At 38.0% G+C, this 21,082-nt stretch overlaps 1 protein-coding gene and 1 pseudogene across 1 annotated transcript; both read left to right on the top strand.

Moving 5' to 3' along the window:
• Nucleotides 1-755: 755 nt before the first annotated feature.
• Nucleotides 756-18,127, top strand: LOC103720746 (vesicle-associated membrane protein 714). Its single transcript, XM_088706650.2, has 4 exons — nt 756-1,154; nt 8,360-8,550; nt 9,838-10,001; nt 17,754-18,127. Exons 1-4 carry the CDS (start codon nt 938-940, stop codon nt 17,842-17,844), a joined length of 663 nt encoding a protein of 220 aa, XP_088562776.2. The 5' UTR covers nt 756-937; the 3' UTR covers nt 17,845-18,127.
• A 1,072-nt stretch (nt 18,128-19,199) lies between these two features.
• Nucleotides 19,200-20,395, top strand: LOC103720750 (casparian strip membrane protein 2 pseudogene; annotated as a pseudogene).
• Nucleotides 20,396-21,082: the final 687 nt, after the last annotated feature.

Here is a 21,082-nt window from a genome sequence, read left to right as displayed (position 1 = left end):
CACAATGTTCTGAAGTCTCTTTCTGCTGAACGCCGGTGTCATACTAGCACTGATTTTTTAATTTATTGTGCATCATTCTTTACCCTGAATTGTAGGAGGCAGAAGAACTTCAGGTTATAAGCAGTCCAAATATATTCACAATTTAGAAGGAATAATTTAATTCACAATTTAAGAAGATATCCAAATATATTCATAATTTAGAAGAAAACATTCAAATATATTCTCAAATGAGAAGGAGATATCGTGCTTGCATTGACCATCTAAGCCACGATCCAACAAAAGTATAACATCTTGTGTAACTATTGCATGCATACAGTCTAGGACTTTATTGATCTTTTGTGGTTATCATGTTGCTCTTCATCAGAGGAATCCTTACTAATGTAATTGTCGAAATAATCAACCGGCATAATGTACAATGATGCAGAAAGATAAATAAATTATCATGAATGTACAACAATAAGAATTTTAGAGTATGTAGTTTTGGTTTGAGAGAATTGGGTTTCCTTCCGACAAGAGAGATGGAGGGTTAGGGTTTCTTCGGAGGGAAGGACGAGAGGGTGTGTGTAGCCTCTCATCTTGTCTCATTAAATATTTAATTTTTAAATTTTCTTTCCAAAGCTAACTTAATGTTAATAAGGAAAAAAATAGCTGCTCTTTGATTTTAGCTGATAGGACGGTTTAATTTGGCCCCAAATCAAAGGAGTCCGGTGGATCTTTCTCTCTCTACGTATAAGAGCGATCATGGTAAATAATGAGAACCGAGGTAGTTTCGGTTTTGCAAGTTCTTTTTCCTTGTACGGAGTGAACGGCCTTTGAGCGTTGACTGCCTAGTGAAAAGGGAAGGGCGGGTGTCACGCTGCCTTCTCCGGCGGCCCATCCTTGCTCCTAAATCCCTAACAACCCATATAGAGAGGGAGGAGAAAGGGAGACTCCTCTCATGGCGATTATCTACGCCGTGGTGGCGAGAGGAACGGTGATCCTTGCCGAATTTGCCGCTGCGACGGGCAACACGGGTGCTGTGGCCCGGCGGATCCTCGAGAAGCTCCCCCCGGCCTCCGACTCCAGGCTCTGCCTCTCCCAGGACCGCTACATCTTCCACATTCTCCGATCCGATGGCCTCACCTTCCTCTGCATGGCCAACGATACCTTCGGAAGTGAGTTCAATGCCCGTTGCCGCTTGTTTCTTTTCCAGTCCTAAATCTTATCGCTCCAGTTTATCCTTCAAATGATTTTTAGTTCCATTGTGTGTAATCTGATGGCCTACTTTGTGTGAAGTCGAGGGTTTTGAGTGGTTATTGAGTAAAAGTTGGGATTTTTTAGGGTTTTAAGTCGGTTGTTTCTGTAGCTGGTTTGATGTGTGCGTGTGTAGTAGCAATTTATTTGGTTAATTTTTATTTGAAGACGCGATGCGAGCCTGATAGGGCATCAACAGGATTCTTCTAGTTCAATAAGTTGATCCTAGATATTTCAAGTATCATTGACTGCTTCAGATTAAGAAAATAGTGTACTTTTATTGGTTTCTAAAAAAAAATTGTAAACGAGTAGCCTGTGGGAACGGGTGCTTTTTCTCTCCCCCCCCTCCCCCCCGGGGCTTCATGCTTAATGTTGGAGGCGAATTGTTAATGGAAGCGTGGGTGTCATCTGGAGAGTAGGTTTAGTTCTCTTTCTGCAGATGAAAGAGTTTTCATGCCGAGTTCCTGTTGGTTGGGCTGAGTTCGGGTACATCATGTGGGAATGGCTGACTTGGATTTCTGAAAGACAACTAGATATTTTAGGGGCCTAAATTGCCGGGCTCAAAATGTTGCATAAATTTGCAAGCAACCAATTTATAAGCTCCCACTTCTTGATACATGTATACTTCCAATTCAATTTTACATAGGCTATCAAAATATATGTGCTTACACTAGAGGCAAAAAGAGACTTCTGAGGTTTCGTTGATTCTTTAAACACATATAAGCTGAAACTGCAAACTATCATTTGATAAAAATCCATATTAGCTTAAATACATATATTTGGAAGGATCATTATGTTTAAAACAAGTATCCAATTCTTTGGAATCATAATTTGGAACTAGTGTGGAATGATTCCTCTAAAATACATATGATCCTTCAAGAGAGATTTCCTGGTAACTATAAGACAATCATTAATGTAACTCCATGGTGGCAATTTTTCAAATATGAAATTTGTCCATGGAGGTGTTGTTATAAGTGGAGATGGGTGTGAAATATGATCCTGATAGTTGGATTTAATCTACATTTTGAAAGAAATTTAATATGAATTTTGATGAGACCCTTAAAATTCATGGAGGAATGCTACCAGGAGGTAGCATACTCCATACAACAAATAATAATTTTGTGTTGTTCGTTGTCTAAAGTGTCATAAGGAATGGGAGCCTGAGCAACAATAGGAACATGATATGGGAACAGGGTTTTAGTCCAGAATTTGTTTATCTCTATATTACAAATTAAATCTAAATAGAAAGATGGATGGAGGATTTAATCAGAGTCTACAATTGGCAAAAGAAAAGAGAATTCATAAAGCCCAAATTCTGTTTTGTTAAGAAAGCATGAATTTGCCATAAGTTTTTATCCATACCCCTAATTGTGCAAAAGGACATAGACATTTTATAAATCTATGGTGGACCAAATTATTTTTTATGCTAGAGAAATTATTTTTTTTAAAAATTATTGAATTGTTGTATACATGATCCTCATTTAGTGTTTGTTTGGCTGTAAATAAACTTGTGGATAAGGAGAAAGAAAAGGAAGAAAAGATCCAGTTTTCTGAGTATTGGCTCACTGGAAATGAAAATTGAAATTTCTTTCTATTGACTGAAATGAAGGAAAATTGGGGTGTTTCTATCTCCTTAGAAAATTGTGAAATTACCACTTCATTTGATTTAGTACATATTGAGGATGTGTTATAGCGTGATGGCAGTCATGATGGATGTAGAGGAGGGGAGTTTGGTGTGGTTCTTGGAAGGGGGATGGAGGAACAATGGGGAAGATGAAGGGGAGGCCGGGTGGTGGAGGATAGCAAGTCTCTGCCATCATTAGTTCAGTTGTTATTGGAAGGGTCACTCAGAGAGTATGTCATATCTTTTTTTTTTGCTGCATATAGTAGTTCTTTCTATTTTTTTAAAAAAATTTACATAAGAGGAGAGGGAGGTCTGCTACCCAGTTTTTGCATAGGATAGAGCTTTCATGCTAGGTTACCATAGGGTGGGCCAAGCATTGGTGCATCATGTAGCAAAGATTAACTTGGATTGGAGCTTAGGCCTTCTAGGGGTCCAAACTGCTTGGACTCCAAATGTTGGAGAAAACTGTAACCATCAACTCATGAAGGTCTCAGTGTTTTGCACATTTGATTCATAATAGATGCATAAAGTGATAACTTATATGCTTCCATTGAAAGCAAGAAGAAAAATTCTTTGACTTCTGTGATTCTTTAAACAAATATTAAGTAAGACTACAGACTGTCCTTTGATAAAAATTGATTTCAGCTTAGACATTTATTTGGGAGGATTATTATTTTTAAAATGAATATCAATTGTTTTTTGGAATCATAACATGGAATTGCCAAATGATTCCTTCAAAACACATACTGGTCTTTAAGAGAGTTTTTCTAGTAACTCTAAGGCTAGCATTAAGGTCATTCCATGTTGACAATTTCCTAAACATATCAAATTTGGCCCTTGGAGGTATTGTTATATGTGGACTTTGGTGTAAAATTATGATTCTATAATTAGAATAAATCTATAATGGTATCTCAAAGAGGTTTTAATACAACTTTTAATTTAGACCCATAGAACATGTAGGGAAATTCTATTAGGAGGTACCATAATCCATGTAGGGAATGAAAGATTTCATGTTAGTTATTTTTCAAAGTGGTACAAGGTATAGGAGCTAGGTTTGCCGGTGTCAGACGATGTTTCGGCTGATGCTCGGTTTAGTATGATACCTTGTGCATATCGTACGGAGTGGAGGTGTACCGAAAATGGAGGAAGGAGAGGAAGAGGGTGGAGAATGAGAAAAAGAGGGAGAGAGAGATAGGAGGAGAGAGGCGTACCTCATTGTTGTCGAGCCCTACCCTAGCCGGCACCGTTGTTGTAGTCATCAAATATAGTGGAGCATTAAGAGAGGGGTGAGGGGAGAGGACGCTCTCAAGAGTAAGTTGAGAGAGAGGGGAAGAGGGAGAGGTGTACCTTGGAGCCATCATTATCATGGAGTTGTTGGTTGCGACGTAGCATCAAGAGAGAGGGAGGGGCACGGGGAGAGGAAGCTTTCGAGAGTAGAATCAAGAGAGAGGGAGAGAAGGAGAGAGGAATTGAGAGATTGGGAGAGAGAGCAAGAGGGAGAGAAGAGTCGAGAGAGAGGGAGAGGATCGAGAGGGAGGGGAGGCTTTTATAAAGAAAAGGGGAACTGGATCGACCATTCGAACCATATCAGAGAGGGGGAGAGAAGGGTCGAGAGGGATAGAGAGAAAAAGACAAGTTCAGGAGGGCGAAGGGGTTTTTATAGAAAGAGAGAGAACTGGATCGATCGGCCAAACTATCCAAACGATTGTTCAGTCTGGTTTGGTACGTCCCAAACCACCTAGTTCAGGACGATTTAGTGGTCCTTGCATGGGAGTATGTGGAGTAATAGGTATGTGACATAGGAATAGGTTCAACCCCAATATTTATTGATCCTTATATCTTAGATTGAATTTAACGGAAGGTGGAAGGAGGATTTAATCAAAGTCTACACTTGGTAAAACATGCTATAAATTCGGTTATATTGAGAAAGCATGAATCCACCATGCAATGTAGTGGCGGAATAGAGACAATGGAATAGAGACACAATGTAAGATTTTATTCATACTACTATGCTGGAGACTGAGGTTAGAAGACAGCATGGCTTGGGGATCTCTCTTGGATTTTAGTTTTACTTTTCGTGCTATAATAACTATCAACAGTAAATGGTGCATTATAAGGGGTATTTTAGGGGGTCAAAGGTATGTTCTTAGGGTTTTCTGTTTCTTTAAATATGTGAATCAAGTTAAAAGTACTTTTATGCAGATTCTGGATGAAAGAATGGGATCTTTGTTTTCTTTTACTCTTGTGGTGTGATTCCACAATGGAGTTGTGAGACTTTTGAATCCTATGTTGTGACTCCTAGGTCCTAGAGTGAGTCAAGTACTATTATTTCCCTCCCCTTTATCCTTTTCTCTCGTTTCATTTTTTTTTGTCATCTAGTTATAACATGCCTTCTTCTAATCATTTTATTGAAAGCATACTTTATTTCCCATAGACCTTTTATGCTATACGAATCAGACTTTTGCCAAAAAATTCCAGCAAGCTCTTGATTTTAATTTTTCAATGGAAAAAACTGTAAATTCCCAATTTAAACCCTAGAATCCTCAGCCCTAGGTTAGTAGTAGTTGTTCATTACCTATTGTCTTCACAGAAAAAAAAGAATGAATAGGGGAGAGGAAGCACACCTTATTTAGGCTTGGATTTTGCTTCAATCATGCTGAATCGGTGTGATTTTGCAAAGTGGGAGAAAGGAGAATCGTTTAGTTGTCTTATGGCTAAACAAACTTCATAAAAAAACTGTTGGGAAGGCCTTCAGACACTTCTTTTTAACAAAAGAAGTAGAGGGGGAGGTGGCTTGGTTTTAAACCGGGTCGACTCGGTGCGAATTGGACAGTTTGCACCGAGTTTGAGCAAAATCGGCCGGTTCCGGCTGGTTCGAGGCCGGAACCAATTCCAATAAGTAAAATAACTCGGTTTCCAACCGGCATGGGCCGAACTGGGCGGTTCGGTTCGGTTCGGCCTACATTGCCCTTACCTTTGCACCAAGCAATGACCCCTATGCACTATAGAGTGACGAAAGAAAAAAAATTTATAAAAAGCGGCACTCTCTAAGGTAGTTGACACTTAAGTTGGCAATCTCCAAGGTAGTTGACATTTAAGTGGATCTTAAAAAGGGTGGACCAAATCTGTACCATTGTACTTGTCAGCCCAAGCATTTACCATTGAACTAAGTAATGACCCCTAAAAAGTATAAATAAATAAAAAAATATTATAAAAGTGGCAGCCTCTAAGGTAATTGACACTTTAGGTGGATCTAAAATGGATAGAGGACTGAAACCAGTGCCATTGCACTTGTCAGCCTAAGCCTTTATCATTGCACCAAGCAATGGCCCGTACGCACTATAAATAAATAAAAAAATGAATTATAAAGGTGGCGGTCTTTAAGGTAGTTGACATTTTTGGTGGTTAAAAAGGATGAACTGCTTCTGTCTTTTTTTTTCTCCTTCCTTTTTCTTTGGATAAACACTCTTCTACTCCCAATTTTTGTGCCCCCACACTTAAAGAAACGAGATCATAGCAAGCGCTTCTTGCCCTGGTTTCTTTCTTTCTTTAAATGGCATACACCTACATATTAGGTGAGTTTTTTTTATCCCATACAAGATAATTGGCTACCCATTTTTCAAAAAAAAATTTGTACTTTCATTGTATTAGAGACACTTAAACCTAAGGCCATCTACGATAAAAATTTACGTTACTAAATATCTCGATAATAAGTAAGACACCGTGTTTGATACCTTTCCCTACCTTTGCTCTCCCCTCGACACCCCTACCAATGCCAATTGATCTGCTGCTTTATATTTGTTGAATGTGGATTTTTCCACTTATTTTTTTGGGCCAAATGTTAGGGCATGAATTTTAGGTAAAACGATCTATTGGGGTTTCCCAAACATTGGGCATGTAATTAATTGTTTTGTTTCTAATTTAAAGCAAAGCTATTATTATGTTTAATCCAATTTGATTTATATTGCCGTTATAGCCAACGATTGTGCTGGTATCAAGGCTCGGACCGGTTGCCCGACGGCATGATTCGGCATGCCCTTGTGCTGTTCCATGCCAGGCCCGTATCGATGCAATAGAGAGGCTGGGGGAGAGGGAGAACGGAGAGAGGAAGAGAGAGAGGGGAAGGAAGGGAGGTCGACTTCATTTAGTTTTTTTTGAAATGAAAAAGGGGCCCTCCTCTTAGACTCCTGTTTCGAATGAAATAGGAGAACCAAAGATAGAGCTCCTGCTCTACCCCTCCGCACGGCTCCTCAGCCCTCTGCGGTCCTCCACTGCCCGTCCGCCACCCTCCCTCTCTCTTCCTCCCTCTTGCTCTCGCTCCCTCCCTTGTCTCTCTCTTTTTCTCTCTTTCTTTCTCCCTCTCCCCCTCCGTCGCTCGTTTCTCATTTTGCTTGCTGGAACCGTCCCGGTTTGCCACCGATTTTGCTGTGAGCTATATTGGCAGGAGAACTGATGATCAATTCCATGAGTGGCTGTAAACTGAGAGAAAGCTGATGAGACATATTCTCCCCCTGAATCTGAGCACAAAACTGGAATCGCCCCAGCTTGGTGAATCACATCCCCGCGCCGCCCCTGACCATTCTCGCGAAGTCTTTGCAACGGTTGGGAAACCAGTCTACGAAGCGAAGCCTATTGCCACGCTGACCATCAAAATACGAGATTGGTATGGCTCAGTATGTTCAGAGATGGGCGGTTCAGGATGGTTCCGCCATCCTTAGCAAAGATCACTCATAGAAAGTGCATGAGTTTGGATCCTTCGAGGATAAAGTTTTGTTGCAAGTTGTTGCTTATTTGGCAAGAATTGGTTTTCGATTTATGTTAATGTCTGTATGTAGGAATTGCTATGGTCTCTACTTGAGTGGTATATATACATGAGACTCATGGAAGAGTTTTTAGCTTTCTCATGATGCATCTTGTGTCCCAACTCCATCTGGGAAAGGATATTAAGCAGAGAAAGTTGAAGAATCGTCTTTTTGCTCTTTTCAATTATCCAAGCATTAAAATGTCATGTGTTGATAAATATACATTCATAGGTCTCTTGAATCTTGTAAAATTCTCTATGATGACCTACTTGTCGGATTCTTTGGAAATAGAGGTGAGGAAAGATGCCTTTCTGTGGAAATTATGTCGACTTTATGTTGTTTACTATGCTAAATATTTTGATGCCTGATTACTGGCTTGATGTTATTTATTCTCTCTTACTCAAAGCCCAAAGGGAAATTAGTATGACCCTCTTCTCTTTTCTCATTTACCTTTTTCCTGCATCCTACCACAACTATCACTGGAAAAGAAAAGGAATGCAAAGAAGGGCAAGCAATAACATATCTTCTGCCTTTCAAATCAATATGCAATTTATTAATGAGTTATTCCATAAAAATAGTCTTAATGACTTGGAAAATACACTTTCCTTATATACCTGGTTGGATGTTCAGGTTTATTTTGGAAAATTCTGTTTCACTTTCTTTACCTTGGTTTTCATTTTCATGTCTTTTTTTTCTGTAGGGAGGGTTCCTTTTTTATACTTGGAGGATATCCACATGAGATTTATGAAAAATTATGGCAGAGTTGCTCATTCTGCATTAGCTTATGCGATGAATGATGAGTTCTCTAGAGTGCTACACCAGCAGATGGAATTCTTTTCCAGTAATCCAAGTGTTGATACGCTTAACCGTATGCGAGGTGAAGTCAGTGAGGCAAGTTATGCTTATTTAGCTCAAAAAGGAAAGTACTTCATTTTTTTTTCGGTACAGGAAGGAAGCACTTCTTTCAGGTAGCAAAATGCAAATGACATTTGACATGTTGTTCTTCGGCCTTATGGCAGTCTGTTATTTCCCCCTAAAATATTTTTGTTTTTTAATATTATTGAGGCGTATGCCATTGCCACTGAAACCATTTATTGCCTTTTCATTCTTGTTGATCTCAGATCAATTTGGATGTTCTTAGAATTATTAAATACATTAAGCAGATGCTTTATTCTTGCCGAGAAGCACTACACTGCATATAAACATCAAAAAATAGTTGTTTGTCAATCTAAAATATTGGGGACAGTACTTGACACTTGTTTGGTACCTTTCTTTTTTAATTTTCTGTGGTACTATATCATAATACCTATTTTAATTTCCAGACATAAGTATGTTGTTGCTAAAGAAGGGATTGCATTTGACTATTCTTCCTCTAATGGGGTTTTGAGATAGTTTTGTCTAGATTTGGCTTGACAAATTTCAACCAAAAGGTTATGAAAGTCTATTGATGAAGCAGAATTTCCTGCTTGACTTTCTCATGCTTACTAAGGTTTTGTAGACTTGTAGATTTAGAATCTAGTAACACTTCAGGCAGATTTCTATGAAAGGCTTTCATTATGGTGGACTTCCCTGATTAGATTTCTTGTGATACTCCTTTAGGTTCTGCATGCATTAACTTAAGTACAGTATTTTTTTCTCCTCCTTGGTTTTACTTGATGCTTGAACCATAAGAAAGGGAAGAAAGGGATGTTCTTTTAATAGATTTTTGTTTTATATATAACTTATGAAATTTTAAAAAATCTAAGTTATAAACTGTATCCCAAAAAAAAAATCTTAGATATAAAATTTCATTCTTCAATTGTGATATTCCTTTATTGAAATTAGATCTTTACTGTTAAAAGAGGGGGGGGGGGTGCAGGATGCAACAGTAAAAAGCATAATCTTGAGATCAACACCACCTTCCTCCACATGTCAAGGCTTTTTGCTGCCACAATCTCATGATCCTTACAGTTTTATATGAACGCAATAACTTGCTTAATTAGCAGTACTTTTTGTGTATCATGCTTAAGATGCATCCCTGAGTAGATCTCATTTTAAGAGATTAAAAAATATTGTAGCATTTTTTTATTCTTTAACTTGTCAAATAGTCATTGATTTTTCTGCTGACTGGCATTTATGCAATTGGCCCTGCAGCATGGTTATATTTGTCAAACTTATATAATCGTTAAATTTTTGCAGATGCACACTATCATGGTTGAAAATATAGAGAAGATATTGGACAGAGGAGATAGAATTGCACTTCTTGTTGACAAAACTGCTACAATGCAAGATAGCGCCTTCCATTTCAAGAAGCAGTCCAGACGCCTTCGCCGAGCACTTTGGATGAAAAATGCCAAGCTTTTGTAAATGCCTACTCTGACATCAAATTATTCTCTCCTTATTTCTACAAGATAGAATTTTTCATGATACTTCTTGGCTAGACAGTTGGATGGGTAAAGTAATTATTTAATTGCGAAGTCCTAGATCATAAGTCATAAGGTAATTTCCTTTCTATTTTACCTGTCTTGTAAGAAGGATGAGTGGAGGGAGTTAATGAAGATATTGTGAAAGAGGGTAGGGGATCTGTTGACTGGGTTTGCCCAGACCCTATTCTGGGTGAGGAAGGAGGTGTACTTTCTTAGCACATAGCATTAGAGATTTAACCAATCAATGGATGTGCTTAAGGGGGGAAGGGAGACAGTTATAAATGTTGAGCAGGTGAATGATTTTATGTTCATCTTTGATAGAAAATTTAGGACATGAAGTTGGCAGTGATAGATGATAGGAGACTTGATGTTAGACAGCATGGAGTTATGGTTGTTTACGTGAGATGGTGGATGTAGAAGCCAAAGGATTGGGGTCTTGGAAAAAGGATTTAGAGTTTTATGAGCAGGGATAAGGCCTTTGAAGTGTTCCTTTTTTTAAGGGTTAGTAATGGATGGCAAGATCTCTGGAGGTCTTAAGGGACCAAAGTAGTGCAAAATGAATTGATTATAGGTCCAACTGTCCAAGTATAATCAGATGTAAGATCAGTTGTCAGCCACAGAGAATAAACAGTAAGAACATGGAATAATAAGGGAAATAGAAGAACAGTAGAGTAAAGATAGAAGAATCAGACAAAGAAGAAGAAGAAGAAATAAAGAAAGAGAATAAGAGAAGGAGAGGCAAGATAGTCAAACCTTGGCTTCTTTTCTTTCTTTTAATCAGATGATCTTAAATCATTGCTGAAAAGAGAGGATTACAACCTTTATATACACTCTCATCTCTGACAACATAAAATCTTAACCTTTGAATTAAAAAGAAACCTGAGCCATCAATTAAAACATAAGAAGAGAAGTAGTAAAAGATAGAAAGGACTCCAATAAGTTGCTGTTATCGTACTATGAACAGTCCCTGCTACGGTGCCATGAATCATACCCAGTACAGTAATGCTACAGCAACTTGACATAGAAGGATCTTTAAACTTCACTAAAACTTTTTAAGTAAAACATGGACCCTTAGAATCTTTTAATTGGTACGCTTCCATATCATTTGCTTTGGTTGCATGGTTATCATCCTCAAGATCTAGCTGTCATGCAGAAGCTTGATCCACCATTGAGTCTTCAAAATTTGATGTCATAGGTATATGCAGGATTGTCATGCTATCACATCACTAGTCTGTTGCCATGCTACAGATCCTGGATCTGGCAAGTCCTGAGCATGACTCCAGTTATGGAAACTGATGACTTCAATTAGATTTGATTAATTGCTCTGAAAACACATAATTCTCAACTTAAGCATCGAGTCATGTAATAGTAAAGTACATGGCCATTTGATCGTTAGAGCAAAGGTAAATCTCATCCAAATTTAAATTTTGTAGCTCACTGTCTTGAAGTCATAACAATGTTCAATTCATTCCATTGTCGTATAATATACAAAATAGTTCATTATATAGATGAATATTACATCTTAGTGTAAGTACGTTACAGAACGCTCTCCTCACACTATTAATACTATCACCTCTGCAGCTATAAAATCACTTTAATATACACAAAATGGAACTTTCTTTCATTAGCTTCACTATGTAAACCAAATGCACTTTAGGCTTTTAAGTAGCACAATGTTAATCAGTCTCTCACTATGAAATGTCATAATTCAATGATGGGCTACATAGCTCAGCAGGCACGCGAACATAGTGAACAACTTAAGATTAATCATAGCAAAAGGGTGGGAGTATCATAAATTGGTTATAATTGAAACTCACAAATTATTAATAATATTTATCAAAATAAACATAATTTCTGGTATAGTTATGTGAGAAACACTAGAATATTCTTGGGCAAGCTTTGCCATACTGGTTGGTATCGTATGTACACATACCAAACCGGTATGTGGTGCCATGTCGTACCGACACTCACTACACCAAACCTTATCATACTGTACTATGTACCAACACTATAATAGGATGGTACCGGTAATGACACGGCAAATCTTGTTCTCGGAAATACTTAAATGCTTGTAGTACTCTTGAAAACACTTGAATTCATTGAAAACTTGAAAACACTTGGTACAATTAATTTCACACCAATGGTCAGTAACTACATACCCTTTGGTTAGGCTTTCAATGATTAATAAGCCGTTAGCTAAGAGTTGATTTGGATCAACTATTGTACTTGCTGGTCAAAGTTTCATTTATATGCCAGCTATTATTACCTGTTGGCCAATTTTCATTCATAATCGAACTATTGCACTCGTTGGTTAGTGGTTCACTGTAGCTCACAATTATACCCAAGGTCTGCATTTTTGTATCAGGTACCAAATCGATACCTGACCGATATGGTACGGTACCAACATATTGTACTGAACTCGGTATGCAAATGCATACCGAGTTCAGGTACAATATTTTTTTATCTTCTATTTTTTGAGGATTGTTTTAAGTTTTATAATGTTTGAAAAGAAATAATAAGAGAAAGGAAAGAAAGAAAGGAAGGAAGGAAAGAAGAAGAAAAGGTAAGAAAGGAAAGAAGGGAAGAAGAAGAAAAAGGAAAGAAAGAAAGGAAGGAAAGAAGAAGAAAAAAGAAAGCAAGAAATGAAGGAAAGGAGATCTTATGATCCTAAAAGATCCTGATCCCAGGATGTGAACCGAAATATATAAGGCTATTTTCATCCAGATCATAAGATCCGGATAATGGATTAAAATATTTTAGTAATAAAAATTCCAATGTCTTTTGATATATTATCATGTTTAGTTTTTTGAATTTAATTTATGCAATCTTGAAAGGTGATCTTGGTGCTATACTTCTCAGATTTAGTATTTTAGTTCCAGAATAATTTGGTGTTTATACTGATTTAACATCTAGTTTCTTCTTTGGAAAATATCTCATGCATCTATTGATGATTTTCGGAAATAGAGAAAAAATTGTGGTCTTGGTATTTTTTTATTTATTTTGGGTTTTAGTTATTTCATGGCATGTAGCTTTTCTCTATGCTTTTTTTAGTTTTTTTGCTTCTTCTATGAATAGTGGTAGCTTTCTTGTGAACTGTAAAAGCTACTCATCACCAATCTCATATGCAGAGCATCTTTTCTCATATATGTTTTCCAATATTGATTATTTTGGATACTGCTTACCGCCAACTTTAGGCTGCCAAAAAAGAAAAAGAAAAGAAAGGAAGGAAAGGAGAAGAAAAGAAATAAAGAAAGGAAAGATAGAAGAAGAAATGGAAAGAAAGAAAGGAAGAAGAAGGAATGAGTGGACGGAGGGGACAAGAAAAAGAAAAGAGGGAAGAAAGGAAAGAAAGAAGTAAAAGGAAACAAAGAAAGGAGGAGGAGAAAAGGAAAGGAAAAAAGGAAAAAGGGAAAGAAAGGAGGAAAAAACGAAAAGGGTAAAAGGTAAGGGGCCTGAACTGCCCCAAACTGCCCAAACCGAGTGAAACTAGGTAGTTTTGCTTGGTCAACCTAGTTTAGACCTTTTACCGAGCCGAACCACCGAACCATCCTAGTAATTGATCGGGTTGGTGCGTCCCACAATGGGTGCTTTGGGATGGTTATGCCGACGTTGATTACACCCATAGTCAAGGGTTTACTAAATCACTAACTAGGGGTTTCATCTTTTAAAACGATATAACAATTGCAAATTTTGTAGTGATATGTAGTACAAATTACAAGCAATTTAGTGTTACTTTTTATAGTTTTCATGGGACTAATAAGTTTATATTCCAAAAAAACTACTCCAAGCATGGAAACAAAATTTTCACGTTGATTTATCTCGAAATATTAATAAGAAGCATAGTCTACAGTTTCGGTATTGGGTACTGTACTGGTACCTGATCGGTACGTATAATGCTGAACCGTTCCATACCAACATTTGGTATGCAAATGTATGCCAGTTCGGTATTGGCACAACATTCTTTGATTTTTTTTTTTATTTTTGACACTTATTTTAAAGTTTATGGATGTTTAATACTAATGTAATGTACTTTCAAAGTATCTAATTAAGCCTTACTTGATATTCAAAGTACCCAATTAAGGTTTATGGATGTTTACAGTACTCCTTATCCACAGAAGGAAAGAAGAAGGAAAAGGAAAGGAAGGAAAGAAGAAGAAAAGGAAGATGAAAAGGGAGGGAAGAAGAAGAAAAATGAAAGAAATAGGGGAAGGAAAGAAGAAGAAAGTAAAGAAAGAGGGAAAGGAAAGAAAGAAAGGAAGGGAAAGAAAAAAAGGAAAGGAGTATGAAGAAAAAGGAAAGAAAGAAAAGGAAGGGAGAAGAAAAAGAAAAGGAAGGGAGAAGAAAAGGAGAGGAAGGAAGGAGGCAAAGTAGGAAATGGGCAAGAAAGAAGGAAAAAGGGAAAGAAAAAAGGGTATGGGGCTCAAACTACCCTGATTCGCTCCGAACCGAGCGCAATTGGGTGGTTCTGCTCAGTTCAGACCCGAACAGCTGAACTGGCCTGATGCCACGGTGGCATGTCAGGCATGAGGTGGCAATGCTTAAAGAGGTGGTAACAAGTATGAGGTGGCAAGTATTAGAGATAGCATTAATTAGAGATAGCATGAGGTGTCCCAGCCTATGGCCTTTTAGATTTAGTCCTTGCATTTGTCTAGTTTTACACTTAGGGTCGCCGTAGCAATTTTTTTTTGATCCTCAATATCTCCCACGTATTCCTAAGATAACTCCTCAAAGTTTTAACTGGATCATATACACACTAATAGCTATATGGTAAACTGTATTTAGCTCAACCATACAAGCAGCCATAAATAGAATATTGTAGAGTTGGGGTGTTACATTGGTCATTATGGTGTCCTTTGGTTGTTGACCAGCAACCTGTAATCATCCACTGGATGGAATTGCTTGATGAATCCAGCAAATCAACAAGGAATGGATCTTCATATTGCTTGATCTTGATAGTGGACTCTTGAGTGATAACATGATCTTGCCATGAGAGCTCCATGTGTTGGTCTTCAATCTTTTGATCTTCTTCCTTTAAGATGCTAGATGCATCATCAACTACAAATTTCTTGATTGACAAATTTTCCATTACAAGTCCTTGATATGGAGGATCATGGCTTCTAGGGCCTTTGATGGACAGGTCCTCAGTTTAGTTGCAACATTCTCATTGCCATAAGATGGACCTTCATCCACATTAATGCTTTGTCAAAAACCTTACACTATAGCATATATTTGCAACACAGCTCTAAGTGATGCAGGATCATTATTGAAAACCTTCTTGTATTTGACATGTTGATGAATAACATGAAAGTAAGTCCCTCATGGTAAAAAGGGGAAGGACAAAGAGAATCAAAGGGATCAAGGAAAAGAGAGGAAGAGCAGAGCAGGACCTTTAGCTCTGATGTCAAATTGATGTACGACAGCATGCAATTAGGGCTGTTTACATTTGATGGTGACCTAGAAGTGAAGGATTAGGGTTTTGAAAAAAGGATTTAGGGTTTTATGAATGGAGATAAGTACTTTGAACTTTAAAGTGTTTCTTTTGTAATATAATATATTATATATATATAAGGGTTAATAATGGATGGCAAGACTTCTAGTGGTCTTAAGGGATCAAAGTAGTGCAAAATAAATTGATTATAGCTCCAAGTATAATCAGATCCAAGAGCAGTTATCGACCGCAGAAAATGAACAGTATGAACATGGAAGGGGAAAATAGAACATCGATAGAGTAAAGATAGAAGAATAAGAGGAAAGAAGAATAAGAAATGAAGAGAGAGAGTAATAGGAGAGGGAGGATAGCTGAACCTTGGCTTCTTTTCTTTCTTTTCATCAGATCATCTCAAAATTGTCTCCCAAAAGAAATGACTACAACATTTATGTACGCTCTAATCCTTAAGAACATAAAATATTAACCCTTGAATTAAAAGGAAATCCTAGCCATCAACTAAAACATAAGAAGAAGATAACTGAAAGACACAAAAGCACCTAACTAGTTGCTGCTACAGTACTATTACAGTCTCTGCTACAGTACAATGGATAATGCCTGCTACAGTAATTCTGCAGAGCTTGACATAAAAAACTTTAAACATCACTAAGACTTCTAAGTAAAAAATGGACTATTGGAATCCTTTAAGTTGGTACACTCCCGTACCAGGACTTGGGAGATAACAGATAGATTGATTGGCCTTGATTGAATAACCTAATTTCAGGAGATTGGGAACTTGTTATCTATTTTCTATCAGATATGGAAACAAATTTCTTTACTTGAGAAATTAAGGAAAAGGGTGGCCTTGAGGGATTAAAAATCTGTAACAAGATTTGGAAGGGGGAGGAAAAGATGAAAATCTTTCGATGAAGCTGGAACTAGAAAAGATGATGAAAATATATGGTTATTTGGATTCTTTCCTAATGGTTTCACTTTTGGCTTTTATGCTGTGCCTTCAAAGTATAATGTTGGAAGTAGCAGACATTTTACCTCGTGCATGGTGGGGAAAGTGTGGAGAGAATTGGAACAAAAGGGTCTGTTGTCAATCTAATTTTGATTTTGATCACAGGCAAACTGTGGGGTTTTTACTACTTTTAAGCTCATTTTAGTAAGCAGTCAGTCAACCTGATTAGCAAGCAGTTTGGATCAATGATTTGGCGATGCTTATGGACTCCAATCGGTCTTCTTTTGTGTAGGTGGCTGGAGCTCTCTCCATCATTTCCTTGTGGCTGGAGTGCCTTTTACTACCTTTGTTATATAAAAAGCACTATATCTTTTGAACTTTTCTAGTCGCAGCTATCCTTGTGCTATGCTTCTTGCTTAACAAATTATCAATCAATTCCTTATGGCAAAGAAAACTTTCTCAATGTTTGATCATACTGCTATATTGGCTCCACTGAGGACTATGAGCCTCATTGTCACAACCTCCTATACCAGACTTGTATTTGGCTAAGCATATCTTAAGAGCAAAGACTAGGGTTTAAGCCTCTTTTTCTAATGATGTGGTATTTAGGTTCCCAAATTTGTCACTTTCAGATTTATGCTAGTATTGGTGAAAGATCATTTACGTAACAGGCCTTTAGCTTGCTGGTCTGCCTTCTTGGTGTTGAAGTAACCCAGTCGCTATGTGCTTTTAGTAGTTTGGTTCTGTCTGTATCTGTGAGGGGTATCGGGGTGTCTTTAGTTAATAATTCATGTTATGTTTATTTATTGCATACGTTTGGATCCTACAAGCCGAAGTGGGCCAAGTTGCAATGCCCTAACAATGCAAATGCTCTATTATCTGTTTCAACCCCAGGCATTGATTTGCCATGTCAACATGCCATCTGACTAATGAGTCGTAGCGCGTTTATTGGCTACTAACTGGATATAGTACAAGAATGACTGTCAATAGTACTCCACTCTACACTCTAGCTAATGTTAGCTATAGGGTCTGCTTGTCACTTATTTTGCTTCATTTATGTGCGTTGTTTAAATTGCAAATATGGCCTGTCAAATTGATATTTTATTGACTGGATGATCCATATGAATGTACTTGCATATTGAATGATGTATTTGAGGCAGGGTAAGAGCATGCCTTTATTTATTTTTACAAACTTACGTTTGGTTCTATTAATCTTTCCTCCAGATAGTTTACTTGTAGCCTTGTATTTGCAAGTTATTGTGTATGCTGATTTTGGCCAACCATACTTTTCTCACTGCAGAGCCTGGCTGACATTTGCAATAGTCCTCTTGCTGTATATTATAATTGCTGCTTGCTGTGGAGGCCTCACTCTTCCATCATGCAGATCATGATTTACTCATGGATATTTGAATTTCAGAAGGCACATATTAATCCCTTCATAAATTTTCTTTCCTGTGCGATGAGGCCCTCTTTGGCACCTATCTTTCTTGGTACATTGGCATCGTTTTAAATGGAGGATTTCTAGATGCTGAAAATTCCTTCCATTTTTTTTTCTATAGCCTGCTACAGTATTATTATTATTATTATTATTTTGCTTTTCAATTAGTTCTGTTGATGCTGGGGTTTTTTGTATAGTGGTTGTCATCTTTTTATTATAAAATCTCGCTTCTTGGTGATTTCTCCTACTGTAGAATAACTGCTGCTGGTTTTTACCGTCACAATTGTCATCATTTTTACATATTTTTTGTCCCTGTTTGTCCAAGATGAGTATGAAGTTCTTTTATATTGAAAATTTTTACTTGTTCTTTAGTTTCCTTTGTAGCTATTTTCAGACATCTCTCTGCTGATGCTGAAAGACTCGGATCTGGTGATATGTGGTTGTCAGTATAGTTGCTCTTTTGGTTAGATAGTCTTACACTGAAAAGATAAAATTACATCTGGGTGGTTCCTGTTACTAGGCCTTTTGAACTCTGTGGACATTTGTGGACTGGTGTGCAACAGTGTCAGTCTTGACTGTGACCTCTAATGAATCAGTTCAACCAGGGTCATAGGTTTCCTCGCAAAAGGTTCAAAATGGCTGCAGTGCCTCAGTTCAACCATTTTATCAGCATATGAGCTTTTGATTTGCAAGTTCCTTCCCAAGCTCCGTGCGTCTCCAACCAAGACGCCAAAACAGATTAAAAGATGAGTGCATGCTTAAACGAAATCCATATAAGATAAAGTTTATAATATGAGAAAGCAAAGAGATTTCATTCTCTGATTAAAGTTCTACTTCCAGTTCAATCTCTCAAGGCGCAACCATGAACTGGAAAAGATATAATTTTACCGTACCTTCTACTCTTCAAGTTAAAATAACATTCTTTGTCAAACTCTAAAATACATTATATTTATCAATGTCTTAGCCATGTTCCAAGTTAAATGGTTTCCGGTGCACCATTCTATCTCACTCTGTTGGAGGCTCAAATTAACAATAGATTTATGAAGTCACCCATTCTTTTGTCCATGTATCATCTAACATAAACTAATATATCCATTGCATAAGACAGCAATATACCATGCGATGTAGCTAGATGTGTAAAAAGGTTCAGTATACTCCAGGGTGCAGAAAACATTGAGAAACATCTGTAAGTGGTCAAACGCAAATAATTGGAACTTTACTGGTGGATGGAGATTAGTTAACAACTGCTACTCAATTCCAGCTCCTTTTAACTGCACCACCACCTCCAACTTCCTCACAGAACTCTAAAGAAAGATATACCTTTAGCTGAAACTTATTAATTGTTGGCTCTCTTTCTATAAACGAGTTCTCATCCATTGCAACCTAAGCCACTTCTCAACATGAACACTGGTGAAGCTGCCCCTTCTACTGCGATCACCATCGGGAACTCGAGTACAGATGCTATTGTCAGAGCTCCTGCCGCATCTTCTGCGCCCCCTGCAACTGCCCAGAAAGCTTGATTTGCCATTTTCAGAAGGACTAGGGATGGAGGAGGATGGAAGGAGAGGCGTTGCTTTCTTCGGCTTCATTCTGAGTATCTTTGCCATTGGTGCTGCTCTTACTGCATGGGAACTACTGATGAGACCCTCCCTTTCTTTGCTCACTACTATCAGTTCCATGCGGAGTTCTCCGATCTCCCTGCTTTATTGTTAGGATCAATTTCATTGAATTGACGTACTTGAATCAAATGTTTATGTTTGAGTTTGAAGCAGTACGTTATCAAGAAGACGTTAACAATTCTCAGAATTTTGATCATATCATAGACAAAAAGCTCACATTAAGTAATGAACCAATAATTTAGACGTGGCTCAGCTGGTTGACAAGGGTGTGTTTCAGGTTCTCTGTGGTTGGGAATGCGATAGCAGCAGGCTACCTTGTCCTCTCCCTTCCCTTCTCCATCATCAGCATTTGCCGGCCACAACCAATCGGTCCATGGCTTTTGCTCCTCATCTTTGACACTGTAAGTCTCGAACTGTCTGTCATCAACTCCTAACGTCTCATTTTAGAAGGTAGTGAAGAACTTTGCTCATAGACGTATCAGCCTCTCTAGTAATGGATAAATCAAATGATTAATCTTTACATAGATTGAGTAAGGCTTGTTGATTACGGTTATGTTGCTTTTTTCCTAACACATGCAGGTAATGGTAGCCCTGACCATGGCTACTGCCTCCGCAGCTGCGATAAAGCGAATTGGGTTGCCATCTGCCTGCACTTTGATGAGTTTTGCCAACAGATTAGCGCTGCAGTTGTGGTCTCATTTGTTGCAGTAGTCCTCTTCATGGTCTTGGTTGTGATGTCTGCTCTCGCCATGAGAAAGCCTTAGAGATGTCTGCAGTCAACCTCGTGTGCATGTCTCATGGCTTCAAGTCTTTTAGTCCTTTAGCATTCGTTATATGGCGTAAAACCGAATTGCAGCTCTCTACAGTGGAGAAACTTCCACAATTGGATGTTCTCTTGACTGTTGCATTATGAAGGTGGAAAACTGTAATCTGCTATCGTGTCTTTGAACTGCAATTGAGAGCTATATGTATGTGCTAGTTTATGAACATATCTCTTAGATGCTCTCATGAAAGCATTCTTGTAGGGGAAAACAAAAGCCGAGCGCAAACGATCCCCCTTCATCCAAATACATACCAATCCTTTCTCCTCAACCTTGGTAGGATAAATTTGAATCCGGCATCCTATTAGTTGCTGAAATTGAAGGGCGGGCAGACAAGCAAATAAGCAGCTTCTTCCTCGCACGACCTTAGGAAGAAGAATGCAGGCTACAACAAATGTAAACCTGGGGCTCTCAAGTTTCACTTGCACCAGATCGCCCATATCACCACCACCATCATTAAATCCCAGTCAAGTTATGCTTGCTTACCGACCTGCAGATTTTCCACCAAAATTTTTGAACCAGTTTTGGAACCTTCACATCCTAGACTTGCGCCTGATAGAAAGCCAAATATACTTAATGAACATATCAAAAAGATACGCTCCACTATTTTAAAAGATCATTCTAAGAGAGTCCCACATGTTGGATAATTTTCTATGATCAAACTGTAACAACCCAAGATCTATCTAGCGAATAATCAACGTGAGACTAAATACACGCTTGCATGGGTCCTCGCATACTCTCCCCATTTAAG

The sequence above is a fragment of the Phoenix dactylifera genome, chromosome 11 (genome assembly GCF_051530095.1).
Source record: "Phoenix dactylifera cultivar Ajwa chromosome 11, Ajwa_hap1_PhDact_Kaust_v1.1, whole genome shotgun sequence".
Classification (NCBI taxonomy): domain Eukaryota; kingdom Viridiplantae; phylum Streptophyta; class Magnoliopsida; order Arecales; family Arecaceae; genus Phoenix; species Phoenix dactylifera.
The sequence above is the reverse complement of the archived record's forward strand: the minus strand, read 5'-3'. Positions and strand labels throughout refer to the sequence as shown.